At 44.4% G+C, this 21,671-nt stretch overlaps 1 protein-coding gene across 3 annotated transcripts; it reads left to right on the top strand.

Moving 5' to 3' along the window:
• Positions 1-52: 52 nt before the first annotated feature.
• On the top strand, positions 53-20,855 carry ATP5F1C (ATP synthase F1 subunit gamma). Of its 3 annotated transcripts, XM_029615435.1 has the most exons (10): positions 53-198; positions 6,482-6,516; positions 6,858-6,989; positions 7,407-7,611; positions 9,031-9,174; positions 9,293-9,357; positions 10,737-10,892; positions 17,077-17,173; positions 17,819-17,856; positions 20,720-20,855. In XM_029615435.1, the coding sequence occupies exons 1-9, from the start codon at positions 158-160 to the stop codon at positions 17,823-17,825; spliced, it is 882 nt and encodes a 293-aa protein (XP_029471295.1). In that variant the 5' UTR covers positions 53-157; the 3' UTR covers positions 17,826-17,856; positions 20,720-20,855. The 3 variants fall into 3 exon arrangements, with proteins under 3 accessions (XP_029471295.1, XP_029471296.1, XP_029471297.1); XM_029615436.1 differs by lacking the exon at positions 17,819-17,856; XM_029615437.1 differs by lacking the exons at positions 17,819-17,856; positions 20,720-20,855 and having other exon boundaries at positions 17,077-17,177.
• Positions 20,856-21,671: the final 816 nt, after the last annotated feature.

The following is a 21,671-nucleotide window of genomic DNA, read 5'->3' as shown; positions in this document are numbered from 1 at the left end:
CAGCCCCTCCTCCCCGACCCGAGCTCGCCGCGCGGAGAGGTCACGTGCCCCAGCCCCCCCCCCTCCCCTCCCCCGTGGCCAAGTCTCGCGCGAGCCGGCTAGTTTGTGCTGGGCGCGTGCGCAGTGCGGGGCGGCTGACCTTCATTGAGAAGTCACCATGTTGGCCCGGAGCAGCGCCGCGGTGTTCCAGCCGCAATGGTAAAGGCGGGCGCCGGCGGGGGAGGAGCTCGTAACCGGCCGCCCGGGCTTAGCGGGAGGGAAGCGACGGGACGAGGCCCGAAGGCCGGCGGCCTTTCGCTTTCGTTGCACGGTCAGAGGGCCCCGCCGCCGCCGCCTTTGCTCCGGGCTCTCGCAGGCTCTGACCTCCCTTCCTTCTCTTCTGGTCAGGCGGAAGTCCCCTCTCCTTGCAGAAGAAGGTGTCCGAGCTGCCTGGCACAGAGCGAGATCTTGAGTCCGGTTTCTGGCAGTAATAACAGTTAGGGCTGTTGGGTTTCTGGCTCTGTACAAGTCCCTTCAGATGCTGTTGTGGGGGGGGGGGGCTTTGCAGTTTTCTGGAACAGAGGTGCAGCCGCCTCCGGGGTGGCAGGAGGGTGCATTCAGGGTGCGTTCATGACTGCCTTGCACTTCAGAGATCTGAGGCAGGGTCCACTGTCAGTGTCAAAGGGGAGTCTGTAACCTTTATCTTCTCATAGGGCCTGCGGGCGATTTTCTGTACATTTTTTAATTCTTGTTTCAGATGTCTCTTCCTCATTTCTGGCCCTTTTTATAAAGGAACCTTTGTCTCTATTGTCGGCCAAGAATAGCAGAAATATGGTTGTTATGCGATTCTGTTGTAATATTTCTCTCGAATTAGGCAGAAAGTGAGCTGCTATTCTGTAAATCAATTTTTGGATCCCATAGTCCTCTCAAGGTTTGCTTTGGTGATGTTATTGTTTTTGGAGCTGTGCACTTCATGTCTGCATTCTGGTATGATCTTGTTTTATTTTTTCTTAGATGTGGCATAACTCTTCAACAAACTGATGATCTTATAGAAACGACCGTATCAATGGTTTTCCTACAATAGTTCTGCCTTTATATGGGCACATGGGACATGTCATGCTGAAAGTCCACTTTGGTCACATGCAGCTGTTGAAAGCCCTATAAGTTGTTACTGTGTAGCTGGGTGCTCTCCAATAATTTATAGAATCAGACCAATTTTAAGACCGCTGGTTTATGATATTTGAAGTCTCTAGTCTGTGGGACTAGCAATGACAGTCTTAGAAATAAACCGACTAGAATATCTAACAGGCGGGCTAATGTACTAAAACAGGGGTGGCCAACTCAGTCCTCAAGAGCTGCAAACAGGCTTGGTTTTCATGATTATGCATGAGATAGATTTGCATCCAGTGCATCCATTCTATGCATATATATCTCATGCATGTTCATTGGAATGTCCTGAAAACCAGGCCTGTTTGTGGCTCTTGAGGACTGGAGTTAGCCATCCCTGTACTAGTATAAGCCAGGGGCTCCCAAACCTGTACTGGGGTCCACACAACCAGTTGTGTTTTCAGCATATCCACGATGAATATGCATGAGATAAATTTGCATACCATGAACACTGAGTATATGTAAACTTCTTATGCATATTCATTGTGGATATGCTGAAAAGCCATCTGGCTGTGGGGTCCTCAGGACAGGTTTGGGTAAGCATTAATGTTCATTAAATGCTGTGTTATGTTGTCAACAGTAGAGCTATTAACTTGCAAAATTAGCATGCTTTAGTGTTAATGCAAAATCCCTGCTTTATGAAACAGGATGGCAGAAAAAGAGCATTTGCAATTCCTACCAGTTTCTCAAAGGTCCCTTGAGCTAGTTCCATGGTTTTTGATGCATTCAGTTACTATTCTTGTCTTCACTTTCAGTGGGAGGCTGTTCCATGTATGCACCATGCTTTCTGTAAAAAAAAAATAATAATAATAATTCTAACACACAAGTGGAGGACATAAACAAACCAAGAGATAAATCCACAGAGGAAGGGTGTGTTCATCTACTGACAAAGGTGTCTTAATGCATAATCAGGCTGATTCAGTAAGAAGCGCGGGAGAAGGGGTGTGCCGTGTTGAGCACTCGCTCTCCCAACGCTAAAAGGATTGTGCTAAAAGGAGGCGCTAGGGACAATTACCTGCCCTTAGCGCCTCCTTGGCCCAGGAGACGTGGCTCTGTTAGCGGGTTCAGGAAACCATGCTCAATTTTATGAGTGTCGGTTTTCTGATCCCGCTGACAGCCATCGGTTAGAAAAACGGATGCCGTTAAAATTGAGCATCCGTTCTCCTGACCGGCCGGCACATTAAAAAAAAAATTTTTTTTGTTTATCATTTTTGGCTCCTGTGTCTTAATATCACTAGGATGTTAAGTTGGAGGGTGTACAGAAAAGCAGTATTTTCTGCTTTTCTGTTCACTTTTTTGGGCTGCACGTGCATTTGCATGTGATGAGCGCTGTTGGTTTCCAGGGGGTTTGGCCGCACGTTTTCATCATGCTGAACCCCCTTAGAGCAGTGGTTCTCAACCGGTGAATCACAACACGCCAGTGTGTCGCCAAGCACACGCAGGTGTCTTGCCACACTTCCTGGTCCCCCGCTGACCCAGCTGCTCCCCCTACCCGAGCAAAATAGGTCCTCCGCCTGGGCTTAAAATGCTGATAGCCCGGGCGGAGCGCGGCAGGATAGCTGGAGTCAGTGGCATGCTCTTTTCTTCCCGCCCTCTCCCCCCCGCAGCCCGGAAGAGGAAGTGGTGAGCAGCGGGTGCGTGCGCGGGAAGAAGAGACCATGCTACTGTGGGCAGCGTCGGCCCGAAGAAGAGAAGAGAGGCCCAGCCTGAGGAATGAGCAGTGCGGCTCTGAGAAAAACGAAGAACAATGTCAACTCCTGCAACCGATGGGACTCCTTCTCCCAGAGGGCTGAAAGTGAAGGAGGTTGCTGCTGCCTTTAGGGTTGAAAGTGGAGGAGGCTGCTGCTGTCGCTAGTTCGGGGGGGGGGGGGGGGTGAATGAATGAATAAGCATGTGTATTTGAGTTGCTGTGTTTGTGTGTGTTTGTGTGTGAGTGTGTGTGTGTGAGTGAGACAGCATAGCATGTATGTGAGTGATTGAAAACCTGTATGTGCAAGTTTGTGATTGAAAACCTGTTTGTCTGAAAGAGTATGTTTGTGTGATTGAGATCCTTTGTGTGTGAGAGAGATCATGTGTATGTATGATTAAGAGCCTGTGTATAAGTAAGAGAGAAATCATATGTTTCTGTGTGTGATTGAGAGCTGGTTTAGGTGAGGGAGCATGTGAATGAGTTTGTGTGTGAGAGAAAAAGACAGCATGTATGTGTGCGATTGAAAGCCTGTGTATGTGTAAGCGTGAAAAGACAGCACGTGTTTAAATGTGTAATTAAATGCTTATATAAGTGAGAGAAAAAGCATGTGTATATGTGAGTGGTTGAGAGCCTGTGAGAGAGAGGAGAAAGTTGCAAGCAAACCACCCCTCCTCCTGCTAATTCAAAACAATCTCAGGGCACCCCCTTCCTAACTCCCTTCCCTAATTTTATTGTAAATAACTCACCTGTATATAACGTTGTCATTGTGTATATCTAACCATTTTATTATGCTTTTCAATTTGTACAGTATTACCTTTGTTTTCCCCCCTCTACCCAGTTCTCATATCATTTTCATTGTAAAGCCCCGTTGGCCATTTTATGTTACATGGAAACAGATGTGATGTTTTCCTAACGAATGTCGGTATACAAAAATTTTAAATAAATAAAATAAATATCAAACGTTCCCAGGTATGCAGAGCAAACATTTTTTTGTATCCTTATTATTTTTCATTACTGGGTCTTTGTGTCTTCTATTTTGAAATATTTTATTGGTATCCAGAAATTTTTTTTAATGAGTGTTTAATTATTGGATATTCCATTCATCCACTGTTTTGAAATAATCTGTTCTTTTTGTTAGTATGGTTTTACTGCTACTGATTTTATATTTCTTGATTTGTTTTATAAGGACTGGTGATGTTTCTTTTTTTCCTTTGTTACACTGCATACAGAGACCCTGGCTTGTTGCGGTTTCCAATTCAGTTTTTGTCTGCATGCTTCTAGTTATGTGTTTTGGTCTCTTTATTCTTTGTTAGGTGAGGGTCACCACATGTGATTCAGGTGAGGTTTTCTGCTGGCGTGTAGTTTCTGTGTAGGGCTCTATAGCAGCCTGGCTTGTTCCATTTTCCTAATAGGAGATGTATTGGTGTCTTAAAGCCTGGTGTAATATTTTCAGTGTTGCCTTTTCTTAGGTAAGGTGGTTACTGTTAAGTGCCGGAAATTGGTGGTGTTTTGGTGTGGGATGTTTACTATTTATGCAATTTCTGTTCAGACAGAATACGTATCTTTTTTCCTTGTGTCATTCTTAACAATAAAAATAATATTGGGCCTTTATTTTTTTTTATTTCCACTGTGAATTGTAATGAGCAGTGTGTCACACATGTGAGCGTGGTCTGTCAGGTGTGTCACGATGGGAAAAAGGTTGAGAATAAGAGGTAATAGACACACGGCCAAATCCGTGTTAAACAGTGCGCGCGGCCAAGTGCGCTTTACGGAATCGGCCTGAAAGTAATTTTATTTATATTAGTTCAGGTAACAGGCAGTCTCATCTGTGTATTGGATCAACAGCACTGCTTGAAGATCCTTGTGGTCTCACTCCCAATGCAGCCATTGTGAATCATGGCCCCTGCCGGGGGACCAGCAGTGCGGCTGTTCTAATTAAGTTACATTTTTCAGCTTTTACACAGATTAGACTACCTGTTGCTTGAACTAATATAAATAAAATTACTTTATGCATAAAGATTCCTTTTGTCTGTAGATGAATTTAAGCATTTGCACACTCCCTTCTGTGAATAAATGTCTTCACGTTACTCCTCAGTATCCCCGCATCCCACAACTCCTCGTTCTAGAGTCTGCTTTCTGTTGAAAGAGACCTGCCTCTTGTGCAATGATATTTCAGAGGTATTTCCCCTAGCGCGACTTTCTTCAGGGGTGTACAGGTTTAGATCTGTCCCCATATACTTTATAATGAAGACCACTGACCATTTTAGGAGCCGCCCTCTGGATTGACTCCATCCTGTTTATATCCTTTTTGGTCTCCAGAATTGTGCACCGTATTCCAAGTGATGTTTCACCAGGGACTTAAACAGGGCCATTATCACCTCCTTTTTATTTATTTATTTTTTCTGACCATACCTCTCTCTCTCTATGAATCTACGTGTCTCTGTGGGTTTTGCTGTTGTCTTAGCCACCTATTTGGCCAACTTGAGATCATCAGGTGGGATCTGCTGGTAATTGTACGGTAGAAATTAGCTCATTACTCACTAATGCAGAAAAAAGGTACACACTTTAAAGCGTGCAAAATTTTAAAATGGACACACTAATTCCAAAAAGAATTGAATCTCGAGGAAGTGTACTTAAGTTGTTGCATTACCATCGGTATTAATGAAAGTACTTTATTGTCTGAGATAATGATATTCAGAGGGATAGCCCTGTTAGTCTGGTGTAGCAAAAAAAAAAAAAAAAAAAGGTGCCAGCTGCCTTGTCATTTTTGTCTGAGGTAAGGTGTGCCTCATTTACATCTCATTAACATCAGCCATTACTAGACAGGTAAAACACAATAGTTGTGTGTGTTAATAGCCAGTGTTAACACCATTTAGTACATTGGCCTCGCAGTGTTTGTTCTGAGTAACTGATATGCTGCTAGCTATCCCCCAGAATTATCTAACTATTTTAAAAGTAACTGCATTAAGTTTAATATTTAGATGATGACAAAAACATTACAGAATTGGTTAGAACATCCCACTGATAACATGCAAAGCTTGAATGTAACCAACCAGTAGGGATGGGGAAGGAGATGGGGAAGGTGATGAACCAGTAACAACCAGGCAAGTTGATATTTTGAGGAACCGCTGCTTTAAATTCATGGAATACATTTTGAAAGGCTGTCTGGGAGTAATAGAAGGAATGCAGCTTGTAGACCAGAACTGCCCTGACTGACTCTGATCCAGAGTGCTATCTGCCATGGGCCACATCTGGTACCAGCAGGCATGCACAGGTGAGACACAGGCCAGCCCTCCCAGCATCAGTTTAGAAATGTATAGTTTGCTTTAGTATAGACTCGGAGGGCTTCTACTCATCCTTCCTTGTCTGTATGAAGGCTATGTATATTTGTATATTAAACTGACATGACGTAAGATGTTGCCAAGACCTTGATATCTCGCCCATACCCTTTCTTAGATGTATATGTGTGTGCACATATATATTTACATGCATACACAGTGTCTTAAATTCAAGCAATATAACTTTATGAAGAACAGTGTACTGCTTGTAAATTAACTATGTGCTTAATTATGCAGTCACATGTGGTTTTTGCCAAAAATCTATAGGAGATTAAAAACCAATTTTAATACTATGGTTTATTTTCAGGGGTCAAGTCAGAAACATGGCAACGCTAAAGGACAGTGAGTAGTGTTTTGATTCAATGTTCACTTGCCAGAAATAATATGAAATAGTCGCTCCCCCAATTTAATGGTGAGCCAGGTAAACCTTCAGCCTAGCAGAAGGTTTACCTGGCTATCGGAGCCGCTCTCGGGTTGGAGTTTTTGGGAAGCGAAGGACATCCCACACTACGAACAGGATTTCTTTAATGAAGGCTTTCTGCTTGTAAGAATCTTGCAGCAGATACTTATTTTGTTAAACACCTGTCAGTGCGACATTCGGTTTAGCTGATAACGCTTGTGTGATTTGTTGAAGTTGAGGAATCAGCTGGGTACTTGTAACCATCATATTCTTTGTTGAATAGTTACCAGACGCTTAAAGTCCATCAAAAACATCCAGAAGATTACCAAGTCCATGAAAATGGTTGCCGCAGCAAAATATACCAAGGCTGAGAGAGAGCTGAAGCCGGCCAGGGTCTACGGAACAGGGGCTCTGGGTAGGAACATTGCCGCATTCACTGCACGGGATCTCTGTTTTGTATTGCAAGGTTGAACTGACTCGGTCAAAGCATGGGGTGGAATCCTGCATTTATTATTGATTGAGCCCCGATTTACTAAGGCTTTTCTCCCATTCTCTGTCAAGTGAGACCCATAGGCAGTAAGGATTGCATAGCTGTGCAGATTGAAGGTGAAAGGTTCCATACTGCTGTGCCAGTTTCTGTTCATTGGTGGGGATCAGAAGTTACCTGAAGCTTGTTTGATGGTCTGTGAAATGAGTTGGTGGTCTCCACTAGGTCACTGGGCGAGTTTTTTCATATAGTGCATTAACTGAAATAAATTCCTTCACTGTAAAATGCATATATTTTGCTGCACCTGAGAAACGTAATGCAATTATCTACTGCTCTTTATTCCAGCTCTGTATGAGAAGGCTGAAATAAAGGCCCCTGAAGACAAGACGAAGTATATTCTCGTTGGCATATCCTCTGACCGTGGTCTGTGTGGAGCCATCCACTCCTCTGTTGCTAAAGTCATTAAGAATGAGATTTCTACTCTCTCTAGTTCTGGAAAGGAAGTTATGGTGGTTGGTGTTGGTGACAAGCTGCGAGGCATCCTTCAAAGGTAAGGTAACCCTACAAAAGAGCACGCTGTTGAAGTTGTTTGGTGCATTGTTTTGTTTAGTGTGTGTATAATGTTATTTATAGGGCTTGAATATTGAGATTTTAACTGCTAGTACCTGATTAAAGTAATTCTGCAGTGACTTGATTGATACCAACATACACAATGGTAGAAATACCGCTGCTGTGCCTGTCCGTCAGAAGGGCTGTTGGGCTGACCAGGCAACTTGTTTACAACTGAGAAGGAAGTAATCCATAGGACTCTATCTTCAGTGCCTGTGGATGCCGTTTAGAAGCGGGAAAAGACCTTATGGCCATCTAATTTGCCCATCCGCCCAGCCAATTTAGCTTTATAATTTTCATCACTTCCTTCTTGAATTCAGAAACTGATTTTGTCTCTATAAGTTCCACTGGGAGGCCATTCCATGCATTCACCACTCTCTGTAAAGAAATATTGTATTACTCCTGAGTCTACCCTCTTTCATCCTTTCCATTGAAAGATGCTCGCTTCCTGTGCATGGAAACCTTTGAGATATTTGAATGTCTCTATCATATCTCCGCTATCTCGCCTTTCCTCTATGGTACACATGTTTAGATCTTTAAGTCTATCCCCCAAGTGCTTTAGAATGAAGACCCTGACTATTTTATTGTCCTCCCTCTGGACTGACTCCATCCTGTTTATATCCTTTTGAAGGTGCGGCCTCCAGAACTGGACACAGTATCCAAGTGAGGTCTCACCAGGGACTTATACAGGGGCAATATCACCTCCCTTTTTCCACTGACCATTCCTCTCCCCATGCATTTAAGCATCTTTCTGGTTTTTACTGTCGCTTTATCCACCCTTTTGGCCCACCTTAAGCTCATCAGATACAATTGCCCCCAGATCCCACTCTTCCTTTGTGCTTAGAAGAATTTCACTTCCAATACTGGACCTTTCCCTTGAGCTTTTGCATCCTAAATGCATAATTCCTCATTATGTTTAGTATTAAATCTTAATTACCAGCCCGTAGACCCCTCTTCAAGCATTGCTAGATCCCTTCTCATGTTTTCCGTACTACAATGAGTGTGGAAAACACGGGAGAGGAGCTGGCAGCTCTTCTCCCACTAGGTTCTCCTTGTGGAGAACCCCGAGCCCTGCAAAATCATGAGGCTTCCCTATGCTTATGAATGTAATCCCTGAAAATCTGATTTTATTGAAGTGTAGGCTTGGCTCGGCTCTGGAAAGTATTAGTCTGTGGATTGCTTTTGTGGTAAGTTGTGCAGCTGAGCTTATGTTTATTTGAAGATGACATCCATCTATAGTGTGTTTGTTTTTTTCTGCTACAGTTGCTAATCAGTGAAGCTGGTTAGCAGTGTTTAACAGGGTCAGCCTGCTTTAGTTATCTCAAATGAGTGTGTTCAGATTGAATTGTCTTTCGTACAGGACCCATGGAAACCATTTGCTGCTGACGTTTAAGGAGCTAGGACGGAAGCCGCCTACCTTTGGTGACGCTTCAATTATCGCCACTGAGCTCCTGAACTCTGGATACGAGTTTGATCAAGGATCGGTGATTTTCAATCGCTTCAGGTACTGTGTCTTTTTTTTAAGCGTATGAACTCTGTGAGTAATCCTGCCGGAGAATGTTACCACAGTCGTGCCGGGCCCCGATGTCGTCCTGTACCATTAACTGGATTTTCCCTTCTAGGTCTGTCATCTCCTACAAGACAGAAGAAAAACCTATGTTCTCCTTTGATACGGTTTCAAATTCTGGTATGTTTTTTTTTTTTGTTTTTTTTTTAGTGCACTCTCTGTTACTGGGCTGACACCTGTGTTGCATGGTTGGGACTGGGCCTTGTCTCTAAGCCCGGCCATTCAAGTGGGTGCTTTCTAGAAATAGGAGCACCCCAATGAGGGTGGTGCTCAACTCCCCGCCCTGCGGCTGTTGGACCTTTTTAGCGCCAGCAGTCGCTTTCCTTCTTGCTCTGCCTTATTTGTGATATCCCAAACCCCTATCTTGTGCATATCTTCCCAGAGCATGGAAAGTGATTCTGCTCCGTAGCACGCTACACGCTAAACTCGCATCCCTTTGAAGAATTGCTCTAAAACTAATTAATGGCTGCTTAAGGTAAACTGTGACAGGTTCATTTTAAAGAATTAAAAAAGGGATAATGAATGGGCTCAGGACGTAAGAATGTTAGTCTGATTTTGGTTTAATTTTAAAACCCTTATGTAAAGCACCTGCACCTCTCCTGGGCACGCGATTCTCTATTTAAATTAGGTGTCGCGCATAGAAGGAGGCGCTGGGGACAATAGCGCGTCCCTAGTGCCTCCTTATTAGCGGAAGCGACTGTCAGCTGGTCTGACAATCAATGCTCAATTTTACCGGCACCGGTTGTCAAACCCACTGACAGCCATGGGTTTGGAAAACGGATGCCGGCAAAATTGAGCGTCCGTCTTCCAACCCGCCATTTTATTTTATTTTTTTTAATTTTTGCTGCCTCTGACTTAATATCGCTGTAATATTAATTCCCAGTGCTTTCTAATGTCGTGCCATTTCCGCACATTCTACTTTCAGTATTCCGTGGTAATAACTAATGTGCAAATACATGTGGATGAGCCTGTGATGAGCGCTATTAGTTTTGGGATGGTTGACCGCACATTTTCCAGGCGCTATTAGCCCTTACAGAATAAGGGGTAGTAATAGCGCGTCTAAAACGCTCGGCCGAGACTGTTCTTTTCTCTTTGGGCCTGAACGACCAAGCTGTTTTATCCCAGAGAGACAGAATTGGGGGAGGGGTCTGCAGGGGGGAAGCCTTAGTAAATCGAGCTCTTAGTGTATGTTAGGTGATATCACTTCTCGGTGTAAGATGCTGTCTCGGTTCACCTGCCACGTACACAGATGTACTGAAACCTTGTGTGTGGCTCCGTAGCGGGGGTTTATTCTTTGGGAAAAGTACAAATCAGCCAGTTGGATTAGTCAATTCGCCAACTCTTTCCAGTAAGTAGTCTTGATATTTGGTAGCATGCAAGTCTTTAATGGAGTCTGTCTAGTTCAAACCCACTAGTTAAAATCCACAACCCTAAACCAATTCCTGAGACTATGACCTTTTTGTGACTTTGGCTTCCATTGGCTTTTTTTTTTCTTTCAGAAAACATGAGCATCTATGATGATATTGACGCTGATGTTCTGAGAAACTACCAGGAATTTGCTCTGGCAAATATCATCTATTACTCCTTGAAGGAGTCCACCACCAGTGAGCAGAGTGCCCGGATGACTGCTATGGACAATGCTAGCAAGAATGCTTGTGAGTACAGCATAGAAACTCCCTTTAAAAGATGACAGAATATTTTAACCTTTTAACGTGTATAAGCGGTTATATATAACTTTATATATATGACTTCAGGAGGGAGGGAGAAGAGAGACTGAGATGTCTAGTGTGTGGGGAGGAGAGGGAGAAACCATGGAGAAGGCTATGGGAGGTAGCCTTGGGAGAGGAGCAAGGGGCTGCACCTGGGTGAGGGTGTGGAGTTAGAGGAGAATGAGAGGGCTGCAGTAAGTGGGGTAGGAGGGAATGCTGACTACGTACTTCTGCCACTACCATCATATCCCTCTTCCCCTTCATACCCCTCAAAAACAAATTATGCAGGGCAGAAGGTGGGCTTCCCTGCTGCGTAAATCCTGGAGGAATCTTAGAATTCCCTGTAAAAGCTTCAACAACAAGAAATGTTGTTGCACAAGATCTTTTGAGACCTCACAAACTTGTCTTTCAGTGCCATTTGTGACAGCTGTAAAAGACAGGAGGGACATGCAATATATGTTTACGTTGCTGCTGATATGACTTCCAAACCATACATCCTTGTCTGGTCATTGTTACGAAGTATACAGAGCATTTGGCCTACAGGGGATAGCAAGTACCTGGGGGAAAGAGGGCCTCTGGCACGCCAGGTGGACAAAACTGATTTCCTAGCGTGTAGCCAGATGGACTCGGGACCAATGGGTTATATGCTTCTCTGCTAGCAGATGGGAGACTAAGTCAGGTTTCAAAGCTGACGTCACCCTAGATACAGCCCTGCAATGACTTCAGCCCTTCAGTATCTCTCCGTCTCCAGCAGGTGTAGACATGCTTTCCCTATGGGGATCGCTGTACCTTTTGGAAGAAGAAATTCTACTTTTAAATTGGAGAAAAGATTGAGCCCCGCTCTACTGCAATAATATGCAAATTCCTGAGGTGATTTCTGAGATCCCTCAGAGGTGTGGCGTTGACTTTGCTGGTCAAGCAGCGGGTGCAGGAAGCCAAGCATGGCGGTGATGGCCGGAAACAGTCTCTGTACTCAGCTGGTAAGTGCTGAGCCCAGGTAATTTTTTTTCCCCTTAAAAAGGAAGATTTACCTTCAGAGAATAGGGATCCTCTGTTCTCGTTGCTCTGTGCGCCGTACAGACGTCATTCTCAATCCCGTTGGGGCATAGGGAAGTGGGCTTATAAGCGGGTTGAGCGACACCCCTCCCGGTGGGCTAGGCCCCACTTTAAGTGTGGTAGACCGTGGTGGCACTATCTTGCACGCGTCTTTGTGCATCTCATTGCTCGCCATAGGACGTCGATACGCACAGTGCATTGGCTCTGAGCATGCGCCGTGCGCATATCGTGTGTGTACTTGCACGCACAATAAAGTAAGCGCAGGATACAGGAGAGGCCAGGCGCACAGGCTGTGCATGCACCTCGCTGTGCCCCACCCAGGCGCTCAAAATTTGTACGCATAAATTTTTAAGCGTGATTAAGCGTGAGCTGGTTGAATGCACACTTACCACAGCCAATGGTGCCGGCAGCCAAGAAACATAAGTGCCTCGCTCTCTGTGCTGCTTGTCATATTGGGGCTTCCTAGCCTGCCCTGGATTCCAATTTGTCAGCTCCTCCCATTCAGATGATGGGTTGGTCACAGTCTTAACTGGAAGTGCTCCAGATCCGAGTAACCCCTTGGCTGGGTCTTCCATGGGAGAGGGAAACTCGGCTAGGCCTATCCCAGTTCCCCCCTGGGCTAGGCATGGTCCCAGCGGCCTTTTCTTGCCTGGAATTTTTCCAGGGACTACAGGCCTTTGTGCAGGCGCAGTCTACTTCCTTTGGTGAAGTAGACTGTCCAGACTGGTGAAGTAGACTGTCCTTTGGTGAAGTAGACTGTCCAGACTGTCCAGACGGAATCTCAGCCGGCCCCCTCTCCCTTTCCCGTTCCTGTTGGCAGACCTTGAGGCAGTCCTGCCTCACCAAGGGTATCCCTAATGGGAACTCTGATAGCAGAGACGAAGAGCAAGATCCCTTGGAAGAAGGGGAAATTCCCCCGGGATTAGAACAGTATCAAACCATGTTATGGTTCTTTCATAGAGATGAATTGCCATTGCCAGCCTTAGATTCCCAGACCCTGAAAACACTGGGACTTCCTGGAGCAGAATCTGAGGGAACCAAAGAAGAATCCCATTCTGATTTCCTTGCATAAAGTCTCTTGTTACTTCCCAGTACTGGAAGCCATCCAGGAGTTGATTGACCTGGAATGGGATTCCCCAGAAGCAAGTTTTAAAGGGGAATGGGTGTTAGATTCTCTATACCTGCTGGATCCAGCAGTGAGAGAACATTTGCATTTCCCTAAACTGGATGCACTGGTCTGCACTGTCTTTAAGCAAACAACTATCCCAGTGGAGGGCGGAGCGACCTTAAAGGATGCGGCGGTTGAAGTCTCTCCTTAAATAAGCCTTTGCAGTAGCAATGACCTTACAGATTGCTTCTTGCTGTGCCCTGATAGCTCGTTTGTGCCTACTTCACTCTCAGGAGGTGAATGACTCGGGTGAACCCCAAAGCAGCTATGGAACCCACCACCGCCTCTTTAGCAGGTGCAGGCTCTGATTTAGTCCGTATTTCAGCCAGAGGACTGGCCTCAGTGGTAGCAGCCAGAAGACAACTATGGCTGAGGAAATGGTCAGCCGACGCAATCTCCAAGACCAATCTTACAAAGATGCCCTTTAAAGGATCACTCCTATTCGGAAACAAATTGGGAAAAACTGGCCAGTAAATGGGGCAAATCTCCAGTGCCCCGGCTATCGGAAGATAAGAGGAAGCAGTTGCAGCGACCCGCGCCTATGAGGGGTCGGTCCAGGGGCTCTCAATGTTTCCACCCCTACAGAAACTCAACATTTCAGAGGCCTTGACCTTTGGAAGCACTCAGTCCTTTCAAAGTCGACAGCCCAAGAGAGGAGCAGGTTCGGGTTCAAGATCATCCCGAAACTCCCAATGAAATTTTACCGACCCATCTTCAGAACAAGGAGATAAGGGGTCAACTATCTCTTTTTTTTTTTTTTTTTTTTTTTTTTTTAACCACGATGGGTTGAGATCACTTCGGACAAGTTTGTACTTGAAGTCATATAAGAAGGATATGCGCTGGAATTTCGCAGCACTCCTTGGGGGGACGTATTCATGATGTCTCCTTGCCACTCCCAGCACAAAAAGCAGGCAGTGGAGATTACTCTTTTATGGCTTCTCAGGATGAAGGCTGTAATCCCAGTACCTACGCCCCAGGAAAATATGGAGCGTTATTCCATCTATTTCATTGTACCCAAGAAGGAAGGTTCCTTTTGCCCCATCCTGGACCTCGAGTGTCACCTGTTGCCTACGAGAGAGTAATTTCTGCATGGAAACCTTACATTCCGTGATAATGGCCGTACAACTGGGAGAGTTCCTAACCTCCCTGGACCTAGCTGCAGCCTACCTACATATTCCAATCCGTCAAGAACACAAACGCTTCCTATGCTTTGCCGTACTGGGTCACTATTATCAGTTCCGGGCACTGCCCTTCGGCCTAGCCACTGCCCTAAGAACGTTTTCCAAGGTTATGGCGGTCATGGCCCGTGTTGAGAAAAGAAGGAATCCTGGTACCCATACTTGGACAGCTGGTTGATCTGGGCCCAAGTCCGTGGAAGAAAGTTTCCAGGTGACCTCCTTGCTTCAGGAACAGGGACAAGAGCAGTATCAAGCATTCCCAGTCATTGGAGTATCTGGGAGTCCGGATTGACACCAGGCCAGGGCATTGTCTTCCTCCCGACCACACAAATACGGAAGTTGATGTACCAGGTACGTCAGTTGATGAACTTAGCTCCACACCATTGGGCGTATTATCTCCAAGTTCTTGATTTGATGGCGGCAACCTTGGAAGTAGTGCTGTGGGCGAGAGCATATGTGTGCCCACTTCAGTGCTCGCTGCTATCGCGTTGGAACCTGCAGTCTCAAGAATATTCGATTCAGCTCCACTTACCAATGGCTCTCAGCTCAAGTGGTGCTTGCAGGGGGGGGTGTCCCTGTCCTCCCCGTACCGGCTGGTTCTTACAATGGATACGAGTCTCCGGGGCTGGGGAGCTCACTGTCAAGAACTCATGGCCCAGGGATGTTGGACGGAGGAAGAGGCCCTCTGGAATATCAATCGCCTGGAAACCCGGGCAGTTAGGCTGCCGTGCTTGCAATTCAGCCACATACTCCAGGGTCAAGCGATCCACATAATGTCGGACAATACAACAACAGTAGCCTACATCAACTGCCAGGGAGGAACCAAGAGCCCAGCAGGTGTCTCGGGAGATATAGACCACCTTATGGAATGGGTGGAAATACATCTACAGACAATCTCAGCCTTACACATTGCAGGAAAAGACGTCAGAGCAGACTTTCTAAGCAGGGAGGGTCTGGATCCAGGAGAGTGTTGTTTGTCAGCTGATAGTAGATTGTTGGGGTCTCCCGTCCATTGGCCTGCTGGCCGCATCTCACAATGTGAAGGTTCCCCGATTCTTCAGTCACAGAAGAGATCGGTGGTCCCTGGGGATCGATGCTGTCATTCAGACCTGGCCAGAAGAGGAGTTGCTATACGCCTTCCCTGTGTGGCCCCTGCTGGGCAAGATCATTCGCAGAATCGAGCACCACAGGGGATTAGTCCTACTAGTAGTTCCAGATTTCCTTGAAGGTGCAGGTAGCGGCTCCCTCCTGTTTCAGGGGTGAGGTGAATGGAACCTCCCTGTCAGCTCATCCGGACGTGGCCTGTTTTCTGAAAGGGGTGAAGCACCTCCGACCGCCCCTACCATGGCTGGATCCCTCGTGGAGTCTTAATCTAGTATTGGAATTTTTGGCAGGGCCCTCCTTTCGGCCGCTGCACGGTCTTTCCTTGCGTTTATTAACCTTGAAAACAATATTCCTTACTGGGGTGGTATATGCTCGGCACGTCGCATTTCTGAACAGATATTGTCGTGTCGGGAACCGTTCCTCTGGATGACTCTAGAAGCATTACAGCTTCGTACCGTTCATCCTTCTTGCCCAAGGTTGTCTCGAACTTTCATTTGAATCAGTCCATTTCATTATCCTCCCTAGATAAACGCAAGGATGCAGAAGAACATCGCCGCCTCTGTCATTTGAATGTCTGACTTTTGGTGCGGTATCTGGAAGTTTCAGAACTGGTCCGAAAGACGGATTGCCTGTTTGTCCTTTTATGGTGGAAGGAAGCAGGGTGAATTAGCTTCGCGGGATACCATAGCTCACTGGATTAAGGAAGTGGTCACGGGAGCCTATGTGGAGGCAGGAAAGCCATTACCTTCTTAGGTTAAAGCTCATTCCACCAGGGCTCAGACAGTCCCATGGGCGGAAGCTGGACTGCTGTCTCCGTTGACATCTGCCAAGTGGCAACGTGGTCCTCCTTGTATACCTTCTCCAGAATCTATCGCCTGGACATACAGGCTAGAGAAGATGCAGCCTTTGCAAGGGCAGTATTAACTGGACTGTGGGCAGCCTCCCGCCCCGATTGGGAGTATCTTTATGTACATCCCATTGGTCCTGAGTCCATCTGGCTACACGCTAGGAAATGGAGAAATTACTTGCCTGATAATTTCATTCTCCTTAGTGTAGACAGATGGGCAGCCAGGGCAGGATGCTGAGTCCAAGAACGGTGCCAAGGATTCGCCTGTGGAGTGGATATCAATTTCCAAGAGATTCCGGGTAAGCCGTCATCCAGTCCCTAGATGAGGGCATCTATAATCTTACTGGAGTTCAGTGTGAGTACAGTTATGGTTATCTGTTTTTTCAATAGTATGTCCTTAGTGGCTTTTGAATACTGAAGGGCTGAGGTTACTGCAGGGCTGTATCTAGGGTGACGTCAGCTTTGAAACCTGACTCCGTCTCAATCTGCTGGCAGATGAGCTCAACCCATTGGTTCTGAGTCCATCTGTCTACACTAAGGATAACAAGATTATCAGGTAAGTAATTTCTCCATTAAGCTTTCCAAATGTGATTTGTTCTATTCCAAAATAAAAAAAAACAAAACCTGCCAACTTACATACAAAAGCAATCATGAAGGTTATTGAATTTTCACTTAATGGCATAAAGAGAATGGACAAGATTGGTCTGAACCTCCGGAATACCGTTTGGACCTGGATAGGTGATGTAAGCCTGTTTACATGCTTTTTCTTTCTTGTAGCTGAGATGATTGACAAACTGACCCTGACGTTCAACCGCACCCGTCAAGCTGTCATCACCAAGGAGCTCATTGAGATCATCTCTGGAGCCGCCGCACTGTAAGTACTGATCAGGCCAGGAAACGTTTGCCAAAGCGATTTAGTGCTTAACGTGCAGAGCATTTTCCCGTCCAGGGGAACAGAGGACCGCAGTCTCGTTACCAGAACCGGTCAGTGGACAGAAAAGCTCCAGCCTGGCGATCATCGTTCCTCCCATAAAATGTGTGATGGCAGATTGATCCAGGAAATGATTTAGTTGCTCTGAGAAGATGGTTTGCTGGAGAACCTTTGCTTGTTCATCAGTACTAGATTTGCCTGCTGCATTCGTGCATTGCTTCAGTTTCTGCATGTTTTAGTAATCCCTGAGAAACTGCACATGATGGGCGGGTCTTGGCAGGACGATGCTTCTTAAGAAGAAAGTTTAATTTTGTTTATCTCCTTTAGAAGTGTTTTTGAATACAATATCTCATTTTTTCTTTTTAATTTAATTTGCAATTCACCTTAGACATCAGAAGCCTAAGAACATCTTTTGGATGCCATGGCATTTTGTAACTTGCTTGCACGTGTGTGTCACCACCATTAATGGTGCCTTTCCAGTGCGATGCCACAGCCTTTTCGCTGTGTAAGAATCGCAAGTCTGTCTGTAATTTGCATGGAGTGCTTCTTAACTTGCTTATTCTCTTTTATTCCTAACACAATAACCAGGGGATGAGCTATAGGAGAGTTTGATCCAAACATAAAAGGTAATGTAATGCGACTAATACCTACAGTGCATGTCCTCAACAGAAATGTGTGTGTGTGTTTCGAGCATGCTAAGGATATGTATTTGGCTGTGTGGCCAATGTTTTTTTTACCTTTTTGATTTAAGCATCTAATCGCCCTTGCAGAGTATGAAACATTACAACTTGAAATGGTATTCCCTTCCATGCCGAACTGTCTCAAGTGTGTAATAATCTCACTGGTATGCACATTTTTAGGGTGATAAAATGTGCCATTTATTATTGATCTTCATGTGCAGAATTCAAATATGACAATTAAACCAGCTGAATGGCTACTGTTTCCATGATATTTAAGTTTTTACAGTTTACGTCCGTCTATTGGGTGCATAGCGCATAGATAGAGTTTTAATCATAAATTATAAACTTAGATCGTTTCGTGCATTTATGGTTACATAAACAGGACAGATGAAATGTTAGACAACACTTTTAAAAATTAAATCAGCAGAAAGATTGTTTAAGAAACAAAAGGCCCAAAACTATTATGTTTATGCAGGGTATGTACGTGCAGTAGTTTAGTCTTATTCAGTGGCTGCTCGGCTCTTCTTGGCTTGCCTCTTGTATTTATTAAATGGAACATCGCTCGTCCCTGTCCAGCAATAGTCTGCAAGCATTGATGGGCTGCATTTGCCTTGATATTGTTTTTCCATTGCTGCCGTGCTCATCCCTCACTGCTCCACGGTTTTTGGTGAGAAAAAAAATCTAGAGGGTGTAAAAAATGTATCTTTAGTGACGTTGCAGTCAAGGCCTTTTGTGCGCCTCAAGAGGGTTCTCCACCAACTCCTTGTAGGTGTCTGCCTTGTTGAGAACATTTGTTACCCTTAACTGGAAGGCTTTCCTCGCCGTCTCTTCCTTGCCTCACAAGCCCAGTCCTAACTTTATACCCAGAGTCAGTTTAAGATGTTTGGTAGTCATTTCTGGTTTAATTTGAGATCCTTTCCCTTCTTAACTCGCTTAATCCTCTGCAGTTTCCAAGTCAAAGGTCGTGTATTCTGACCCAGCAGCTGATCTCGAAAACTAAAGCCAATCAGCAATTTTAAGCATCATTTTCATACTCAGCGACCCAGATTTAGTCAAGTTTGACTAGGTTCATGTTGGAAGCATTTTGGCTTGTAGATAGGTGTAATTTAATTTTTTATTCTGATTTTTCAAAATAAGGCTCAGAATTGAGATACAGAAACTGATGGTTGATTACAGCATGAGAAAGTTAAAATGATATCAAGAAATACTGAATTGAAACCTCCCATTAATCATATCACAACAGGGGGAGAAAATCAGGAAGCCTAAATCTGCAGGTTGTTCTAAACCAGGATAATTATACAGTACTATTTGCCTGCAAAAGGAGAAAGTAACTTTGTAGTAAAAATGGGAAATGAAACGCTGCTTAAATACTTTTTCCAGCTGTTATCCTTTCCCTGTCACTGAATGAATTGGCTTCTAATTCTATCAAAATGAGCACCCCTAGGGCCCAGCGACTATCCTAACTATATGGAAATGGATTTTGTGGGTTAGTCACAAGTACGAGTTTATAGATCTCTTTGTTAAAATGGAAGAGAGATTTACCACATTTCTTACTTGGATTTCCTTTGGATTTATTTTTTTTAAACAGGAATTCTTCAAAAATATGCTAGTTCTACTTTGCAGTGTACACAGTGTGGATTTGTTGGCCCAAACAAGATGAAAAAAAAAAAAGTAGCATGTATGGTTGTGTAATTGTCTGAATGTCAGAGGCAGCTGATACTGCTCCTAGTCCAATCTCTCTACATGCTTAGTCTGATCTTTCCAAAGGGCGCATGTCGGAACCCCACCTGACTGAGTCTCCCGGGGCATTGAGTCCGTGATGCAGGGGTGGCCTCAGGAACCACAAACAGTGCATGAGCTGGATATCCTGAAAACCAGGCCTGTTTGTGGCTCTTGAAGAGTGGACTTGGGCCACCCCAGCACTGATGCTTTTCCAGCTTCTGCCTGTCCCTTAGATTTCAGCTGGGAGGGTGCAGTATATACACCAGGACTATTAAATCCCAGGATGTTTTGAGGTGGAAACCGGAAAACCACAATTCGCTCAGTATCCTGGATGATATGGAGTTTGGAAAACTGTTGTATTTATTATGGGGGGGGTGGGTAGTCCATACGTTCTCTAGTACTGAGCGATAAAGTGCATGCAAAGATTCAGTGGGAACATAGAAACATTCATGCAGGGGCTGTGCTGTTGAATCTGTTTGAACAAGTTAACTCGCTTGTAAACCTGCACACCTGCAGACTGCAGGGCAATTCAGAACTTTTTTGAATTGGGCCTGTATATTTAGCATAATATTGTTATGGTACTGGGTGAATGGTATATAAAAAAAAAAGTGAAATAAATAGTAATTTCTATGGAATTTCACAGGTAAGTCATGGTTCAGGATATGAAATGCACATTTAGGCCATAAATCAGTTTTTGGGTTTGATGGGTGAACTGATTTATGTTCTACTTTCATTGTGAATTTGATAACGGGAAGCCTGCAAACCATATCTCCCTTGTTTTTTTTCTTTGTACCTCCATCAAGACACCTTATGAATTTAACCTTCAAATGTCATGGTCAGGTCAAAGTTGCTTATGAAACTAGAAGACTCGTTTAAATAGGAAATTAGCCAGAGAAATCCACACATTTTGTCTATTACACAGCTAATTACATTTTATTCTTGATCAGATAATTAGCGCACTGCATATATTTTTATAAACCTGTTTGAGGTCACTGTCTCAGTAGGTCAGGTGGCTGTCTATCAGATTTGTCTGAATTTTACTTATGTCTGTGACGATTCATTTAATGCTGAACTTCCTGAATTACAGGTAAAGAAGAGGCGTGAAGCTATTCCAGCTGTCCAGTTTTGCTTATCAATTTTGGTCTATCTGAGAAGAATGTGGAAAAACCTCAAACATATTTGTAAATTATCTTACAATAAACATTTTATGTTGATGAATTTTACTGGGTGTTTGTGATTAGTAGCAGTGTTGTAAAACTATTTGCATAGTGACTTAGATGCACTATTTTAAAATGTCTAATTTCTTTATTAGTAGATATTAGTGAAATGATTTGTGTTCTAGATTTTGCTCTACTCTTTATGTACACTGCTACAAGTATGCAAACGTTAGATTTAAATCAATAGTGTCAGTCTGGGTGCTGAATGCTGGGAGCACATGGTTAGTTAATAGCACACAGGTATAGAATACAGAATGGAAAAGGCACTCCCATGGTACAGGAAAAATTGGGTGCAGCTGGCAAAAGCCATGGCAATCCCTCAGGACAGAAAAATAATACAGGAAAAAAGGTCAGAAGTTCTAAATTATAAGTCATAGAACATTTTATCTGTAATCCAATGAAGATCCTTCATCCTTTTCATTAGGACCAAAATCTTACAGGATGTATTAATTATAGTTGTCTTTGATTGTTGTAATTTGAAGTGTCTAATCCTTGCAGGGAATAACATGACGGTCTGTGCTGCCTTAAAGTTAAATAAGTGTGCACTCTGGCCACATTCATTGCAACTATAGAACATGGAAGGCATTATTCTGCTTGAAAATTGCTTTAAAAAAAAAAAGCTACACCTTGTTTAGCTGGAGAGAAAAAACTTTGGGTAATTGCACCTTGATACAGATAGCATAATTGTCAAAAAGCACATCTGCTTCCAGTTCTAAAATGGAATTGGTTACATTCACAGCAAGAACACAAACTGGATTTGAGAGCATTGCTTTATTTTTCTCCAGGGGTGCACTATCGTGTATGAGTTTTCATAATCCAATT

This window comes from Rhinatrema bivittatum, chromosome 9 (assembly GCF_901001135.1).
Source record: "Rhinatrema bivittatum chromosome 9, aRhiBiv1.1, whole genome shotgun sequence".
Lineage (NCBI taxonomy): Eukaryota > Metazoa > Chordata > Amphibia > Gymnophiona > Rhinatrematidae > Rhinatrema > Rhinatrema bivittatum.
The sequence above is the reverse complement of the archived record's forward strand: the minus strand, read 5'-3'. Positions and strand labels throughout refer to the sequence as shown.

Coding starts and splice junctions, on each gene's coding strand:
- ATP5F1C (XM_029615435.1), top strand. CDS start 158: ATGTTGGCCCGGAGCAGCGCCGCGGTGTTCCAGCCGCAATG. Junction 6,990..7,406: donor CTACGGAACAGGGGCTCTGG/GTAGGAACATTG, acceptor TCTTTATTCCAG/CTCTGTATGAGAAGGCTGAA. Junction 10,893..17,076: donor CAATGCTAGCAAGAATGCTT/GTGAGTACAGCA, acceptor TCTTTCTTGTAG/CTGAGATGATTGACAAACTG.